This window comes from Glycine max, chromosome 13 (assembly GCF_000004515.6).
Source record: "Glycine max cultivar Williams 82 chromosome 13, Glycine_max_v4.0, whole genome shotgun sequence".
Lineage (NCBI taxonomy): Eukaryota > Viridiplantae > Streptophyta > Magnoliopsida > Fabales > Fabaceae > Glycine > Glycine max.
Window position 1 is genome coordinate 37,481,239 of NC_038249.2, and position 18,407 is coordinate 37,499,645.

Here is an 18,407-nt window from a genome sequence, read left to right on the forward strand (position 1 = left end):
AATGTGTTACATAATTAAAAAGATAAAATAGAATGAATGAATTGATGCGTACCTAATCCAAATTTAATTAGAATATATTAAAAGTGTAAATATATATTTCTTCTATCATCATCTAATTATAAATTATTACATCTGATATAATTATTTTTTGTAATGATATATTTGATAGGAACTAAAGAAAATAAAGAAAAAAGAATACAGATAATGATAATTTTTTTATTTGCATCAAGAGAAACAAAGAAAAAATCGAATTATAAAAAGAAAAAAATATTTCTTTTTCCAATTCAAATTTTAATTTTTTTTCTTTTGATTTTGTTTTCCTCATTCCCAACATAGCGTTGAGAATGTATGATATAATTGTTCATCTTTATAATAATTATATTAAAATTTATAACAAATGTGGTTTTTAATTAGTTGAATGTATATAACTTTTTAGAATGATAGTATATAAAATATATATATATATATATATATATATATATATTTAATTATAATGAATTAAAATGTTCTTTTTCATATTTTTATTCGGTCACATTAACATATTATATGGTATGTTGACTCTTATAATGATCAATTACAAAATTATGCCTTAATTAATTGACAATATAAATTTATATAATAATATATAAAATTAAAATTTATGTTATTATTATTATTTTAATTTATATATGGAAGTAAAACTTGAAAACATGTAAACTCAGCAGGTGGTCTAATGATGAATTTTTTTTATAATATGTATAAGGATTTAAGTTCTATCCTCACTTATTATATATAAAAAATCTTAGGAACATGATAAATTTGATGATCCCATTTCAAGGACAAATGAATTTTCGATTAATGAATTGTCAAAGTAAAATAAATTTATTAAGAAATATTTCAAAGTTGTTCTTGTTATAATTGTTAATTGTCATTGAATAATTAAAGTGTAATAAATAACATCAGAATGGCCTATTTGTATGTTGGTACCCTTGAATCAGGTTTGGTGGGAGAGTCGGTGAGAAACCGACGGTTGTTGAAGAATTGAAGAAGGGGTAGTATGGTAATTTAGCGGACACGTGAGGGTGATGGAATTGTTGTCGGTGAGGGCATAATCGGAAGAAAATTACGTAACAGTAAAGGAACAAAGGAAAGGATGGAAGGACAATTGATCAGAAATAGATGATTCTATTCTACGACACAAAACAAACTTAATCAGCTTTTTTTTTTAAAAAAAAAAATCTGTCTGTATTCCATCGATGAAAAGAAAAAAAAAAAAGAAACAAATCACCATTGTTCAATTTATTTTAGAAAAATAACTATTCATTTTTATCAATGTCTTGACAAGCCATTATTTCCTAAAAATAACCATTTCTATATAGATGCTATCAGACCACACAGCTTAGAATTAGATGGCAGAACCTTTCTTGCATTTTCAGTCTTTTCCTTTGTTGTTGGTTAAATACTTGAATTCTTATATTTTTTATATTTTAAGCACAATAAAATTATGAGCATTTGTAGCGTCGCCACTATTTTTTAATTAATTGTACCTGATAACGAAATCAGTTTATGGTTAAAATAAAACCAACCAAATGCGTAAATCAACTAATATATGATTATTTTAATTTAATTAAAAATCTTAAATTTAAGTCTGATTTATGTAATTACCTTAAATATTTAGAAAGAAAGTTTTATTATTTATATTAATCTACCTGATTCAGCCATGAATCTCACAAAGAAATTGTGTTATCTAGACCAAAAATTAAAATGATGATCCAATTTTTTAACTCATTATAAAAACAAGCTGCATAGACACATGGCTAGGAGTTGTGATGAACTTTTGTTAATTTTTAAGTTTACGAAGTGAATATAATAGTGCTCCCCATTACAACCTTTCTCGAAAACGAAGACTTTTATATCATTTTTTGGAAAATTTGTTTTAGATTGTCCCGGCCTCTTCCCCTCTAATGGATCTTTCGCAAAGTCAAGATTCAAACAATTGATTCTACACTCATAATTAAAGGTAGATTATGCTTTTAGTTTTGCTTCTTATATATTTTATTAATTTTACAGGGTTTGAAAATATAATCAAGAGTAGAGATTTAGCTTCCTTTCTCCGGTCATTTGCTGTTAGGAAGAAAACAATTATCCAAAGTAATTACCTAGAAAACTACCATAAATGACTAAAAGGAGATAAATTGAACATTCATATTTTTCATTGATAATGATTCAGTGCAACAATAACTATTTAAATATAACATAATTGGAGCATTAATTTCAGAGAAGTATCAAATAACATAGTATAGAGAAGTAACAATTGAGGTCCAATTGAAATGCATGGCTCATCCCTCTATCATTTACCTTGTGTGTTTACACACACTCCAAGTTAGAAGACTGTGTATATATAGCACTGATTATATACAGACAATCTCATGACTTCTCCCACGCAGCTCCTATGGAGTTGTAATAATCACCCAAGAAATGCCATTACAAGATACCCATAATAGCAATTAATGGAGAGTTAAAGGCTGGGACGACTGTTACAAAGCAGGAAGGGATACCCTAGGATTAAAAAGATAGATTACGCTTGTCTCAACTGAATGCTTCTGAACTATATCTGCTAAACCCTAGATACAATCTAGTTTCAGTAACAATTCCTTTTATCAATTAGCTCCACCTATATAACATCAATATGTATTTGTATGAATAAGATCATCTAAATTAGAAAATCTTATAGATGTTCTTCAATTTGAGGTGATCCTCGATGGATGACTCTCATAATTATATTTGTAGAGATTCCAATGATACGAGAGTATAGAGAAAACGAGTGTGTTAGTGTTCCTGAGTCCTTAGGAGGCTTCTCTCTCACACATACACACATATAGGAACCACATAGCCAAGTATGCATGAATGCTTGATCGTCCTGTTTTACTTATTACCTTCAGCATAATAAATCTGGGGTAAGTGAAGGTGCTAGTTTTATCATGCGTATTTCTTTAATGTAGATGTAATGTAATGCATACACGTGCTCGTGTATGGTGTTTTTTTTTTTCTTTTTGATAGGCACTCGTGTTTAAGGTATAGTGTATAGTGACAAAATTATCCCACTCCAGGCACAGCTAAGCACTGTTCGGTTTTCAGCTAACGTTTTCGTGATCTTGTCTCACACTTGCACATCATCGTCATATTTTTATTGCTATTTATTTATGTCGGTGGAGCATCCATTTTTCACCTTTTGGTTCTTCCATCCCTATTTATGTCGTTGTAATAGTATGGACAGTGATTATTTTTCTCCTTTTTGGTTCTGTCATCCCTTTGCATGTCACAAACATTTCTCTTTCTCATCAATTCAGAACAATGCTAAAGCAATTAGCAATTTAACATTCATTGGATGCCACCAAGGGGTAAAATGAACAAAAAATAACTCATTGGTATAACGAATATTTGCAATAGAATATCAGCATGAAATAATATGAAAGTCATACACAACCAAACATTACAACTTTCATGAATACAAGGAAACAGGTTTTTTTTTTTGGCATCATATGACATTAAACAAGTTAAGCCTCGTATAAAAAGTTCCAACATGGAAAATTTATTACCTGTGAAAGCCTTCCTTAGGATACACCATATTCAGATAATTTACATCATGGATCTCTAACGTAACAAGCAACTCCCCATCTCATGGCTTTGTTATTTCGTGTGTCAAGCAGGAAACTATCTACAATCTTCCACATGACTTCCATATGTGTGTTCAAAACAAGAAATAATTCAATGTGCCAAACACTTTCTGTTGAGCAAAAGAATGGACGAAGTAAACTCTTTGAAATGTTGAAAAACCAAAAGCATGGAAAAGAGAACTGATAGCTTATCAAAACACTTCAGAAGATTATTATGAACCAATTTGCACAAAATCAATCCACCAGGGTGCTTTGCTTCAGCTCTTTCTTCCAAAGAATAGAAGCTTACGAAATCCTTTTGCTGGTTTTGAATTGTCCTCATCAGTGTTCCATTTCTTCCTGGAGTGGACTGATTCTGGCATCATCACTTGGTTATTGGGTGGAGGGGTAGTAGAAATTTGTTTCTCAGTGACTTGAGGCAAGATAGCATTATTCTCGTGTATTTCTTGATTAACATTTGAGTTCACAGCAGAAACTGTGAGGGGTTTGCTAGGTAATGCAGCTGTAGGATTTGTGATCACATCAGTAATATGTTGAGGTTTGCTATCACCAGGAAGTGAAGATAACTTGTTTGACACTTCTTCACCTCTGGGCTGATTTCCTCCCAACGCAAGATTGTGATTCGGCAAAGATGGATCGGCATGAAGCTGGCCAACATTTGCGTGCACATGCTCTCTTTCTGAAATCAAAGATGTCGCATCTTTCTCTGATGACGTCTTGGATAGCTCTCCATTGTCTTTCAAACCAAGATTACTGTTATTTGTTTCAACAGACTGTGTGGCGCCAGAGTTCCTTGGCAATGCTACTGAGATTTCTATTTCATTCTTAGCCTGGCCATTAGTGGCTCCTAGAACCTCCCCATTTGTTTTCTTCGCGTCTTCTTTAAGACTTGAAGATTTGACTTCTTTTGGGTCCTGTTTCTTTTCTGTGCTTGTAGTCTTCTGCAAAGGTACACCATTTGCCTTCAAGGTTGGTTTCTTGGTTGGACCTGATTTTGCTGGACTTGGTGAAACCTTCGACTGACTTACTCGGGCAGTTGCAAGACGTTCAATGGTGGAATTCCTGATGACTGGTTTTTGCAATTTCTTGGTCTCCTCATTGGATGGATGTATCTTAGGATTCTCTTTCTTTGCAGAAGTCAAGGAAGTCTTAGTTCCAGTTCCAGTCTTCTTAGAGGCACTTCTTTCAGCAATTCTTTTCTGCCGCTGAATCATCAATTCCTCCTTTTTCTTTCTATTTTCCTCTTCCTATAAATAAAAGAGGGCAATAAAAGTGAACAAATAAAAAATTAGTAAAAGAATGAGCTACTCCAATAACTCATGATGTTACAACTAAGATCTTTAGAAAATATTAAGAGAAGTAAAATCCCCATCCCACATTTATTTTATTTTTGGACATCCCATCCAATATATATTAACAATAGAAATTGATACTTTTTTCTAAACCATACAATGAAAGAACTATCCATGTGTATTTGGCGCAACCTAAAGTGTTGTTTTCTGAGCCATATAATGATATAATCAAAGAATTGAACAAGAAATTTCTACTTTGTGAAAATAAACAGGCAGCAGTTATGTTCAATGAAATTTCACAACAATTGAAAACTCACTTGCAGTTGGATTTATCAACTGATGGCCCTCTAGTAAGTGGGGGCACACATTCCAATCCAAACTAAACTTCAAAATGATTGAAAACTTACAGTTTGATTCAAAATGAAACATCTACAGTTATTAAAATCCCTTGCAGTTTGATTTATGAATGTGGGGGAGCCCAAATGAATTCACTTAAGGTGACAATTATGCATCTCAAAAAAGAATCCTATCATATATGGTTGGTTCTGGATCTAAAAAAAGCTATTATGGATCCCAAAAAAGAAGCAATGTTTAATATATTCCTTTTTCTTTCACTTAACCTTTCAAGGAAATTGCTAGAGCCAAGACAGTTTACCTTCTCAGATTTGCTCTTAGTAACTCTAGTTTTGCTTCCAGGGGATGCTTTGCTTCTTGACGTGATATTAGATTTGCTTTTCCCAAGAGATGCATTTAGAGCCTTAGGCTTTGCCTCTTTACTGGAAACTTTCCCATTTTTCACTCCAGGAGTTTTTGTATCGGTACCCTCAAGATTAGATGAATGATTTTTATCTGTTTCAACTTCAGATAGCTTTCTATTAGCTTCATTTGAAGAAATGTTATTATCATAATCCATTTCCATGCTCCAGGGTGCCAGACTTTGCTCTAAAGTAGAATCACGGTCAAGAACCATGAAGAGATCATCAGGCTCATGGGAATTTAAGGTTTCATTCTTATTGTGTGAACCTTCTTGTGTGCTATTCATGAATTCAGTAGCCCCAACAATGTCTGAAACCAAACTAAGATCAGCTGCTGACTGAGAATTGAATTGATCTTCTGATGATCGAGCTTGAATCATGAAAGAGTCATCAGTCACAATGTCTTTTCTGTTTTTCTCTACATGAAACGAATCAGTAGCTGATGATGAAACGGAAATGCCATCAAACATGCTGAAATCTCGGTTTTGATCCACATTTCCTGGTTTACCAGACTGGTTGATAATGAACCAATCCTCTTCTGTCTGGCATTTAGTGAGGGAAGATTCTGGGCCATTGCCCGACAGATTTGACATAGAATAGCTACCTGATTTGTCATTTCTCTGAGAAAACAACATCGCCTCATCTGTGTTAATGTTTTTCTTCATTAATGAAGGAGCATCCTTTCCATCCTTAAAGTTATCAACACGGTTTTGAACCTCACCATCGAATCCCCTCTCAGTCACAACAAAGGAATCATTTGAAACTGCTCGAGTTTTACTAAAGTCTGGTTCGTGGTTAAATTCATTTGACCTTCCATTCTCAAAATTCTGACTGCCAATATATTCCTCCTGGAACTTCATAGGCTGTTCTTCAGTATCAGGAGTAGAATCATCATCTCTCAAAAGAAGATTCTGGAAAGCATCCCAGTTGTTATTGCCTTTCATGCCATTGGAATCAGCATCATTTGAACCATTTAGCTTGCCAGAGTGCTTTGCAATATGCTGTTTCTTACGGTGACGGGAGCTTGACTTGTTTCTTCTTTCAAATGATCCTACAACTTCCTCTACCTGCTGTTTCAGGGAATCTCCATTGATAAATTCTTCCTCATTGGACAAACTTCCCTCAGTGACACTACCCTTTTCGCCATCTCCGTTAGAAGTTATGTAGTTTATATTGCGTATAACCACTTTCCTTGAGGACTTCTTTCCATGCTTCTTTTTGTGGTGATGTTCTGTTGAAGAGTGCTTTTTACCTTTCCTTGAATGGTTATCTGAATCACTCTCATAACTAGAGTCAGAGGATGCTGTAGAGCTATCTTCTTCAGATTGCTGCAGTGTTTGAGAATGTTTCTTTTTCTTCTTCTTATACGATGATTTATGATAATCCTTGTCTCGGTCATGAACAATATGAGGGTCTTCCATATTTGAAGGCCATTGCATATTCCCCGGATAATATGAAGAAGGAACCTGCATACCAGGATAAAGGTACCCTTGGTATGGGGACATTTGTTGAAATGGGTGGTGACCCTGAAAGTTGTGCATGTACTGTGGAAGATGGTTTGGCCAGGACATTGGTATTTGAGCTCTTCCATCTGTTGATGGTGTTTGACCCGATGTTGGCAAGCTATAATCTGCAAATTTTCAAAATCAACAAATAAAAAAATTTGGATCTACCTATACAAGATTTAAGTTGCTAGATAGACTTTGTTTCAAAAAATTAGTCGCACATACATTTTGCTGGAAATTCCTAGTCGTAATTTGTACAAGTCTAATCAAGCGTGAGGCTAGCACAATTCATGTATTAATTCTAAATTTTCTCAAAAGAAAGAACTATATATTCTTTTTGTTTAACAATGAAGAAAATAGACAAACAGTGGTGAGACTACCATAGTAATATTTTTTTTATTTATCAAAGACGACTATGGAAAAGGCAAATGGTTTCTAAAAAACCATTTGTTCTGCTTAGTTTTTGGAAACCTTGTAACAAGGAGGGGGCAAAGACCGAGATACTGAATCAACTTAGCAGTAAAGGAGGATACCATGGCCTATGTCCAAACTTGCATGACTTGGTGTTGACTCAGAAATTGAGGCATCAACTATGCCATTTAATTTACTGCTTGTATCATCTTCTCCAGCAAGTATGATTCCAGATGTCCTCAAGTATGGCAGTTCAGGCTGAGCAGCCGCCTGCATGGCTGCTATCTCATCTATCCATAGCTTGTCTTCATTCTTTTGTTTGCACAGCTCTAAGAAATTAATGCATGCTTCCCTACATGAGACAAAATTACATTAAATAACAAAACAGAGAAAGTTTTCAGTGGCTAATCTTTCATATCATAATCCTATATCAAGGAATCATGTGAATATATTATTGTATTGAATGAGTCTACTCAGAAATTATGTTGAAGGACAGAAAGATTAATAGCATCAATCAAATAAAGTTGAGAGAGAGGGGGAGGTGTTGAGACAAGTATTCAAATATCAACAGAATACTGTTTGTTCTGGTGATGGTGCATCTATAGTTTAACTAGTCCTTATTACTTCTAAAGTCTAAACTGTAAATGGAAACTGAGAGGATTCCCCTTTTGGAAATATTAAATTTTGTTTCCTTTTTTCCTTGTTGTACCACTCTTCGTTCCTGCCTAACAAGGGTCATAACAAGAAACACAAATCTGCAAATTATTTAACAAATGTTTCTCATAAATTTTGGCGTAACAGACAAACAAGTTATTATGGATTTTTTATTTTATTTTAAAAATTCATTAAACTTTTGAAAAGGACTTTCAGACAAACACGAAGGAGGTAATATGTATATGCAATTGCTTGAGGTAGGAGCCATTCATGTCAATATACGATGCTCATGTGATCATGTCATATCTCAAATGGAACATTGTCTAAATAATGTCAGTGATAAAACAAGAGTAAAATGAAAAACAAGCAGTGAATAGTTAATAAGGTGCGAACCACTATGACCAAACACAAATGTAAAAGTAGAAATGAACTTTCGCTCGAGTGAGGTAAAGGTTTTATTTATCATTATTATTTTGCAATTCAAAGCGAACTGTTTCAATAGATCCATGTCATTTTGTGGTATGCTTGCTGACCTCAAACGTGAAGCTCCAAATGCATCAGCAAAACATATAAGATCATCCACAGATTCTGGGTAATATCCTGCTACTAAAGCACGGGCATAGGCCATTGCTTGTTCTTTGCAAAGCATAGCTTTACGATTATCTAGAACACGTTGAAGGCGAACCCTGTTCATTGAAAATTGATGAAATATTATTGTAAGGTATGTAGATACATCCTGAAGAACAAAAAGATGTCATACAAGACAAAAAGGAAAACACCAAAAATTCAATACCTGGAGTTTTCTTCATGTCCATCTTCATTGATTCCAGCTGATTCATCTTTCATCTAAAAAACACCAGGTGATAAGAGCTCAATATCTTACTAAAACCAAGGCAACATTAGCAAGAGTCATGTTTACATACCTTAGAGGAAGTTGTTGACCTTTTGACACGCCCATCAGTAGATGAAATGCTTCCTGTCAATCCCATGTCAAAATATGAAGTTGGAGCTACAAGTTATTTTATTTTATTTTGGTTTTGTTTTTTTTTTTGCTATTTACTTTCATTATAACAATACTAGAAACAGTGCAAAATTCCAGCCAACGTAACCTGTGGAAACACTATTTGATAATTTTACCCTCAAATGGAACATTTAGTGATATCTATTGCACAATTAACATGCTGACATGATTAGCTAAATTGGACCATCAAATTATTGAAAAGTCATACCAAACATCTAAGTAATTCGGCACCCTTGCAATCAAATTAGCCATAGATAAAGGCATATATACATGTTAGATTAGTATCTCTCACTATTCAATTCACAACTCTCAAAGGAAAAAACGTATTGACCCCCTATAATTTTGAATAGTTGCACTTGGGTAGAAGAACGAAAATAAAAATAAGAATTTTTACCACAAGAAAGTTTAATTTAGAATAATAATAGGGATCCAATTACAATCAACAAAATAATAAATCAATAACGTGATTAAGATTTCCCATCCATACCTTCTGCTTCTGCCAACAAATTGTTCCTCTCACTTGATTGAATCGATCCTTCAATCTGCACAATCTCCTTTTCTATTGTCACAAACCTCTCTAGAACTTCTGGAGTGCTTATAAATCTAACAAACCTATAGAAAATGAACCAAAACAGACAATCAACATTGGTCTTACAAAATCATTTTACACGATGATAACCTACACACAAGTAATTAAAGGAGGCTAATCCTTATTCCTTTGATCTGATCCAAAATTCACATTTTTTCTGCATTCAGAACATTCAAATCCAATTTATCAAAAATTCAAAACCCCAAATTTTTTTCAAACCAAAGCACAAGAACAAAATAAAAGAACCTTTGGAGGGTGGCTTTGGTGAACCAGTGAGCATGTTCACCAGGTGGACGCAGAGTGATGGAATAGCCACCTTTAGAAATCTGATCCTTGGCACTCTTGAGGTGAGAAAGAAACGGTTCTAACAGCCCAGAAGCAAGTCTTTCACTCACACCTCCACCAACAACAACAAGGTCACACCTTCAACATGCAAAAAAACCAAGAAAAGAAACACACACACACACAAAGTCAAAACAAACCATTTGGTGCCACAATTTTCATGTGTGTGTGCGCGTGTGAATTGCGAATCATCATTAGAACCTGGTTCTGGTTGGAGTGAGCTGAAAGAGGGCATGATCAAGACGAGAGTATGGATCCATGGATGGTCCAAAAAGAGCGAGATTCAGAGTTCAAAGTTCAAAGTTGAAAGCTTTGGATCCTTAATTATTAAGTCCCTCCTCTTACATGGAAATGCAGAAGAGGGAAGGCTAGCAGTGGCACATGGGGTGAGTGAGAAGAATGAGGGAATGCAAGAGGCTCGGTTTTGTTGAGTTTGGAACGTGGGACCAACAGAACATGCTTATGCTGTCGTGTGCACACACACTCGCACGTTGTGTTTTGTTTTGTTTTTTATTTTTGTTCAGAAAGAGAATTATGTAAAAGAATGGTCAAGTGTTAGAACTTGCAAGTGCAATGGAGATGATGAAAGTAGTAGATAGATTTGAGAGAGGTTAAGAGGTCCATTTTCCTTTCTGTGTTAACTTGTCATCCAAGAGAGCAGAGAGCAGAGAGAGAGTCTCAGTCTTGCTTTAAGATGTTGTCGGTGTCATTCACAGGAAGAGTGAGTGAGCGAGCAGCAAAGAATAATTACAGTTGTTGTAATCACTTCATGCTCGTCAATGCCAAGGCCCAACCACAAAAATAATTATTATAAAAAAAGTATCTTGTTCTTGGCATCAGCATCGCATGAACCCCATCTGTCTGCATCCCATGCTCCAACAAACAGTCATAATTAATTCAGCTTCTTCTTCTTCTGTGGACGAACCTTTTTACCTTTTCTTGGAGTATCTTCATGAATTCACTGTTGAGTATCAATATTCTTGTTTATAATCTTAATAGTACAATTTTATGATTAAAAAACTCTCGTATGCTTAAAATTAATTCAAACTGAACTTTAATCAATTACAATTTTGAGATGTCTCAAAATATTAATAAAATTTCTACTAAAATTACTTTAATGTTATTTTAAGTTTTTAATTAGTTATTATTTACAAATACTGTGTGTAACGAAACAAAAAATCCTGTATTTTTTTTAGTCTTATCCTATTTTGGAGCTATTATAGTTTGGAATGTAGTAACTGAATTAATTGCTCTTTTGTTAGGTTCATATTGAAGTCAAAATATGTTAGGTGTGGTTCAAACAGAATTATTTTCGATGGACGAAAAACAATTTCATCAAATTATTAATAAAAAAAATATTAATAACACACTTTTTTTGAATAAATTGTTTTTTATTGGGTTTTTTTACAGGTTTTTATTGGTTAAAATTTAATAAAAATTAAAAAAAAAATTGTTGTGAATCTCTCATCTAATTTAATGATTTTCTCTTATTATTTTATAGTTATTAATAAAATTAAACCAACAATAAAATATGTGTTAAAAAGAATATATAATAGAGATTATGTTACTGGTATTTCTCTATCGCTAAACCATCTTTATTTTATGAAAAATGGAAATTTCATAAAGGGATTACTTACCATGACATGCGGGGTTATATCATAAAAAATAGTATATAATCACATTCAATATAAAGCTTACAAATAATTATATCTTATTATAATTAGTTACGTACTTATGAAATACGAGCCTACACAACTTTTTTATTAAGCAGCAGGGTTATCCACAAACAAACTACTCTACTCATGCCCAAATGTTTGAATACGTATGAACTACATTGAATAAACCGATCTAAAATTACATTAAAAATGAAGAAATTAATAGAAATTAGTCATTCTTAATGTTAGGAAGTAAAGAGTAGCTATCTGTTGTTTGCCACTATGATTAGAGTCAATAAATTGGAAGGAGCTAGCTGTCTATGATTGTGCTTTTGGTACAAACAAATGTACATCTCCAAAACAAAGGAAACCGACAAATAGGAGTAAAATAATAACCAAAGCTCACCTATAGCTATGACAAAACAAGTTATGGGAAAGAATGTTGTGTTCTCGCACTTTTAGAAAAGGACTTTCAGCTGAGGATAAATAGTTGTGCTTTTTTCTATTTCTCATGAAAAATAAACAATATTGTCTGATTTAAAAAAAACTCTTGTTCCTTTGTTTCACTGGTCCTCTATGCTTTCTTTGATTTAAAGGAATAAAAACAAGAACTGGAAACATTTTTAAACTTGAAAAGAAGAAAAATAGAAAAAAAAATGAATTTTTATTCTAAGAAATCATTTTTTTTATTTTTAACTAAATAAAAAATGCTTTATTACTTTTTTTTTCATCCAAACTTACCATTAGAGGATGACAGGAGAAAAATGTTTCAAAAAGACAATCTATAAACTTTAGAGGAAGAACAATTCACCACTAAACGTTTTTCTTTATATAACAGATTTATATTTTTCTTTCTATAAGAAAGTGTGAATAAGATCATTGTTATAGATAGGAACATTTTTACGTTTCTATCTTTCAAAACACCGAATAGAAGAGTCACTCTAGGACTAAATTTTGCAAATGATATTAGGGAATGCATGGATAATTGAATTAATCCACCTACTTTGTAGTTAGTTAAGGACAGGGACATTAGCACTCGTGGGACTATGTAATGGTGGTTGGATCGTTGATATAAGCAAAAAAGGTAGATAAATTTGCGATCATAGCCTTGCTAATAATCCATGACTTTTCAGCTTAATGTCGGTTTATATGTAGCTTTCCAATACAGAAATCAAATGCTTATCGGATTAATTGCTTCACCATGTGTTAACAGTAAGTAGGCCATAATTATTGTTATTTGATTGATATAATAGTATTGTTTTTGGACTTTCCCCTGATTTGATAATTGATATTGCTATTAGCACTATCAATTATTGACTAAACATTGTTCCAACTTCTAACTTAATGTATTTTAATGTAGGGGGATAAGAGGAGCCATCCAATTTAGCTACCACCATTGGTAGCTACTAGTAGATGGTGCAATCATTAATTATTTAAAAGTCTTTCAAGATGAAGTCTCAATTTGTTAAGGAATTTTACTCTCAAATAGTATAAATTAGTTATTAGTTATAGGGAAACTCATCTTAAAAAAAAAGTTACAGGGAAAACTCCCACTTTTTACTCTATCACTTAGTTAACTATATATGATTTTTTCCTCTTTTTTCAGTGTGGCTTTCACTCAGAATAAAAAAGTTGTCTCATTGTCTTTGTTCAATATTATTGATGTCATTTATTTATTTAAAATATATTATATATTAAATACACATGGCTATTAATATGGTGCATCTCATATTAAATACACAAATTTAGAGATCATTATCCTTTTTCTTTGTATGTCTTTCAGGGTGAAATTGTGTAAATCGTGTTTTTTTCCAACTATGACCATTGGCCATTGCAACCGTTGGCTGGCCTTGCTTCAAGATATGTTTGTTTCCTTGTGATTAAATCAAAAGCAATCATTTAAGATAAAGTGTAGAACATCACCTGCTTATAATGGGGCCAAGCATTTTATATTATCTATTTGTTCACTTCAATAGTTAGTTAGACCCACTAAAGTAAGTTTTAAATGATACACAACATGGTGTTTATGCCCTTTTGTTTTGGGTCGATATTATTTTTGTTTGCATATATACTTTGTTTATAAAAATTAATAAATAGTGAAAATTAAAAGAAAATGTTGTTTGGTCTCATAGGTCTGCCAAGAAACAATGAATATTTACCACATATAGTAGTAGCTGTGTACATTGTGACATGATGTCCAATGTCCATGATGAAGATAGCCATACACAGTCTTACTGAACATAGGGTTGGGTCCATGTAAGCTATTTTTGATTTGTTTGACATTGGCACATGACACAAAGTTTTAACCAACACCACAATACAAACAATCTGGCCAAACACTCTCATCACACCTGCTACTGCATGTGCCCCCATAATCTCTCTGCAGTATGCTAATAAACATGAGTAGAATTTGACTATATTTCTTGTATTTATATTTACATAACATGTCCCATTAATACTTTCATACTCTGGGAGGACCCTGCTGAATTGGTATAGATAGCTATAGGATGGGGCATATGCCACTTCAGCAGGAAAACATTCTAGCCTAATTACTTAAACAGCATGAAAGTACAAAAAGTTGAAACTAAAATAAAACTTAGGAATAAAGATAAATAAGATTCAATCATTTATACATAAAAAAAATCACTTTATTCTAGAGTTATTAATTGTACTTGTTTAGCCGTTTTAACTAATTTATATGTCTGTTTGCCCAAAACAAATATGTTTAATAAAAAGATTTATATTCCACTACTTCCTAATATTTTTAAAATATTACTTAAATAACCATACTTATGTGTGTGAGTTTACGATGAGTTGGGCCTTCACTTCTTCACTTGGTGCCAAGGACCCAATTATTCTCAACCCCCACCCCCACACACCACCACTTTCCTCTTCACACCACCCACTCATATTTTACCCCTCCTTCACACCCTTTTCCCCTTCAATTTGAAGTCTTTCTTCTTTCTTCCCACCCCCACTTTCATCTTTTCCTCATTGAGCACCCCTCCTTATTCTGCTTCTTCTCTTTTTTACATCCCCTTTAACTCATCTTCTTCGCAGCCCCATTCTTTCCTTCCTCTTCTCACTGTAGCTCAAGATCCTTATAGATACCATACTTTGCATAGTTGGCACCTCTAAATGATGTGTCATCTCTCCAACATCTACCTGTTCTTATCCAGTACACAACGGTGATGATGCAATTAGCTGTGTGATGGCCATGCTTGGGGTCAAGTTCGACCAGGCACACCCACTGGAACTAGGCAAAGTGTATCTAACCATAATCTTTACCATTGACCCAACTAAAGTTAAGTTAATAAACAAAACCACGAACAGACATTTGCGTGATTATTTTCACTTTATCAAAGAAACACAGAAAGAAAATTAAATTGAATTAAAAAAAAAAACTCACCATCAGGGATCACCCAAAGTGCAAGTGTCTTGAGTCTTGACTATAAAACATAGTACAATAATAAATGGAGAATCCCATCTTCAATTCCAAAATGCAAGCACAGGTTATTTTCATTGTAAAATTAAATGTAATCACATTAAGTCCAAAGTAGTAGGAAACTAACAAAGAATAGCATGGGCCCAAGAACTAACTGGCCTCATACGACACTCCAATAAAGTCCATGAGCAGACAACACACATATGTAAAAATGTATCACTTTTTTCTCCAGAAAAGTTGTCTTAATTGGTCTTATGAGTTTTCTTATTATTTACTTTATCCATATTTAAAGAAAAGCCGAAATTTTACGGGTAAATTAAGTGTATGTTTTGTTTATATTTTTATTTTCTGTTTTTATTTTCTGAAAACTATTTTCATTTTCAAAAGATTAGAATTCTGAAAACATATTTGGTTTGACTTTTTGTTTTCTGTTTTCAAGAAATAAAAATACTGAAAATGTATTTTCAAAAGGAAATGTATTTTTAGATTTGTTTAAAATTACATTATTTGTCCTCGCTTTTTTATTTTACTCAAAATGAGATTCCTGATTTCAACTGAAAACAAGATTTTATTGTTTTCAATTTTTGGTTAGTTTGAGAAAAATATTTCCACTAAAGATGAAAATAAAAATCCGACTAAACACATTTTCATTACCATTTTTTTTTGTTTAAGTGAAAATAAAAATAAAAAATAACTAAATCAAACACCTCTTAAAATATTGAGTGATAATTCCAACTTGGGCTAATAATCTACAGGAGAACCTCGAAAAATATGCCCTGCACGTGCTACTTGAACTTCAGGGGTTTAATAAATAGATAGTAGTAACAATAAGAAAAAACGATGTTGAATAAATAGACTAAACTATTTGTTTACATATTTGAATAAACGATTGCTGAATGAATTATTTCTGTTACTTTATTTTATTTAACAATTAACAATGACTCTTAAATTGAATTAAATTTTGCCAAAATTTTAAGGGATTTTTTCTAGCGGTGGAACAAGAATTCAATAGAAACCCGCTACGGCCGCTAGGCAATATTGCAGCTGTACAAGATTCAGTACAAAATAGAAGAAAACCCTTTTTCAAGAGATCAACTTCGACCTTACCCTTCTTTCACGTGATATTTCATCTTTGTACTCCATGCCATCTTACATTGTCTGTGATATACTTCAACCTCCTTCTCCTTTTCTATTCTAACCCCCTTTACCATTTATTGTAGAATATCTTTCATCTCTCCTTTTTTGAAGACAATCTTATTAGTTATATACTAAATATGAATATTTGAACCTATTCTAAATATTAAGTAAAGAAAAAAATATATATCAAGAATTTGTATCAACTTACGTATACTAGTCAACTAACATGTTGATCTTCTTTGTATAAATAAAGAAATATGAATCGGTTAGAAACATTAATTTAGATAATTTAATAGAAAATACTGTAGTTCTTTTTTTTTACTGTAGTTAGTTAATTATGCGACACCCAATTCCAACTTTTCTTATCCCAGCTTGGCCAAATTTTTCTGCTCTGATCGAGAGACACTTCTGTCATGACTGCCGGGAAATATACTTTGATTTCAATAAATTAATTCTATAATTACATATTAGGCAGGTAAAAACTAAGATTATATTTAACTTAATCTTTTATTTCATGATTAGATACGTTTTAAGTTAGTGAGAAATGGAGATTGATTTGAGTACCAAATTGTGCTAGGAAACCAAGGAAGTGAGAAGGTAACATTGCAGGAAAAAAACCATTATGCAGTCTAATAAGTTTGACAAGTCTAATTTGTTGGAAGCACACGTTCACCTCCACGTTCTTTTAATTAATTAATTTTATTATTTTTGAAAAAATTAGTTATTTTGAATGTGGTCTATTTTCTATCCACATTCATTTCATATCTTTGTAAATATATTTGCAACCACCTTCATCAAATCCACTTCTCTATTCAGAAAAAAATACACCATCTATTCAGAGTGAGTAAGGGTCTGGAAGAGTGCGCTGCTTCCCGTTCAATTTGCAATGGCTGGAGGTACGCTCGTAATTCTTTTTAATTTCTGCTGTTTGATCTAAATATGTTATTTAAATTTATTTGCATGTTTAGATCAGTATATGTATCTTTTTACATAATTCACATAATTATGTAGAAACAGACAAATGCTAATTTATGTACTATATTTTTAAATTCACGAAGTCAAGTTTTTCGAAAGAATATTCAAGTATCCAAGTATAAGATGCTGTTTTGAATAGCACTGTGTGACATGCTCTATAATTCAGATGAAATTGCCTATCAAACAACTTGTAGAACACACATAAGAATTAGTGATCATGCCAAAATTCTCGTTAATTCAAACAGTATTGGTTTGTTTCTAGGTTTATTTCGATATGGAATTTTTTAATCAACTAGGTATGAGAAAAGTCGTGATCAGTCATGACTTGAAATTGTCTAATTCAAACAGTCAAAGGAAGAAGCACCCTGGAGTTTGCTTCTTTTAATTTGCAATTAATCTATTGAGGCTGAGCCATCGACACAAATATATGGTTGACTAATCAAGAACTCAAGAAAGCCATTCAATATATGTTGTGTGCTTTGTATGCACAGATAGACAAGTTGGTCAAAAGCTAGAAAGCAAATAAAAGAAATTCTTGGCGCAGCCAAGACGAAATTACTTTGAACATGTACAGAAAATTAGGGGACAAGGCACACAGTAGTTTAAATGCCCTTTTATTTTTTTCATATTGTTCCAATGGTCCACCCAAAATACGGAGAAAGTACGTTTGCTCCATCGTTCAATAGATTAATTCGTGTCTCATATGGATCACGTCAATGTTCACATGTGAGTGAAACACAAACTAAAGGACCAACGTGTTTGAACCGGTAGACTCTCTTCAGTATAGAACCTAGAGTTGGGGGTCTAATTTATTGCTTCTCTCATCAGTCAAAATCTACAAAACCGTTAAGAAACTTTTGAATCTCAATAATTTAATTTTGAACAAAACTTTGATTGAATTCTTTCATATTTTTAGTATTGCTCTTTAATTAAAATTAGATTTACATATTGGTAATATCTGCTTACATTT

At 32.7% G+C, this 18,407-nt stretch overlaps 1 protein-coding gene across 1 annotated transcript; it reads right to left on the reverse strand.

Annotated features, from left to right (window-relative positions):
* Positions 1–3,410: 3,410 nt before the first annotated feature.
* LOC100815598 (COP1-interacting protein 7) lies at positions 3,411–10,953 on the reverse strand. Its single transcript, XM_003541805.5, has 9 exons — positions 10,427–10,953; positions 10,130–10,306; positions 9,782–9,906; positions 9,197–9,249; positions 9,067–9,119; positions 8,807–8,959; positions 7,742–7,971; positions 5,604–7,333; positions 3,411–4,903 (listed from the first exon to the last, which is right to left on the reverse strand). Exons 1-9 carry the CDS (start codon positions 10,483–10,485, stop codon positions 3,914–3,916), a joined length of 3,570 nt encoding a protein of 1,189 aa, XP_003541853.1. The 5' UTR covers positions 10,486–10,953; the 3' UTR covers positions 3,411–3,913.
* Positions 10,954–18,407: the final 7,454 nt, after the last annotated feature.

Coding starts and splice junctions, on each gene's coding strand:
- LOC100815598 (XM_003541805.5), bottom strand. CDS start 10,485: ATGGATCCATACTCTCGTCTTGATCATGCCCTCTTTCAGCTCACTCCA. Junction 7,972..8,806: donor TTTGGAGCTTCACGTTTGAG/GTCAGCAAGCAT, acceptor TGTCTCATGTAG/GGAAGCATGCATTAATTTCT. Junction 4,904..5,603: donor CTAAGAGCAAATCTGAGAAG/GTAAACTGTCTT, acceptor TTTTATTTATAG/GAAGAGGAAAATAGAAAGAA.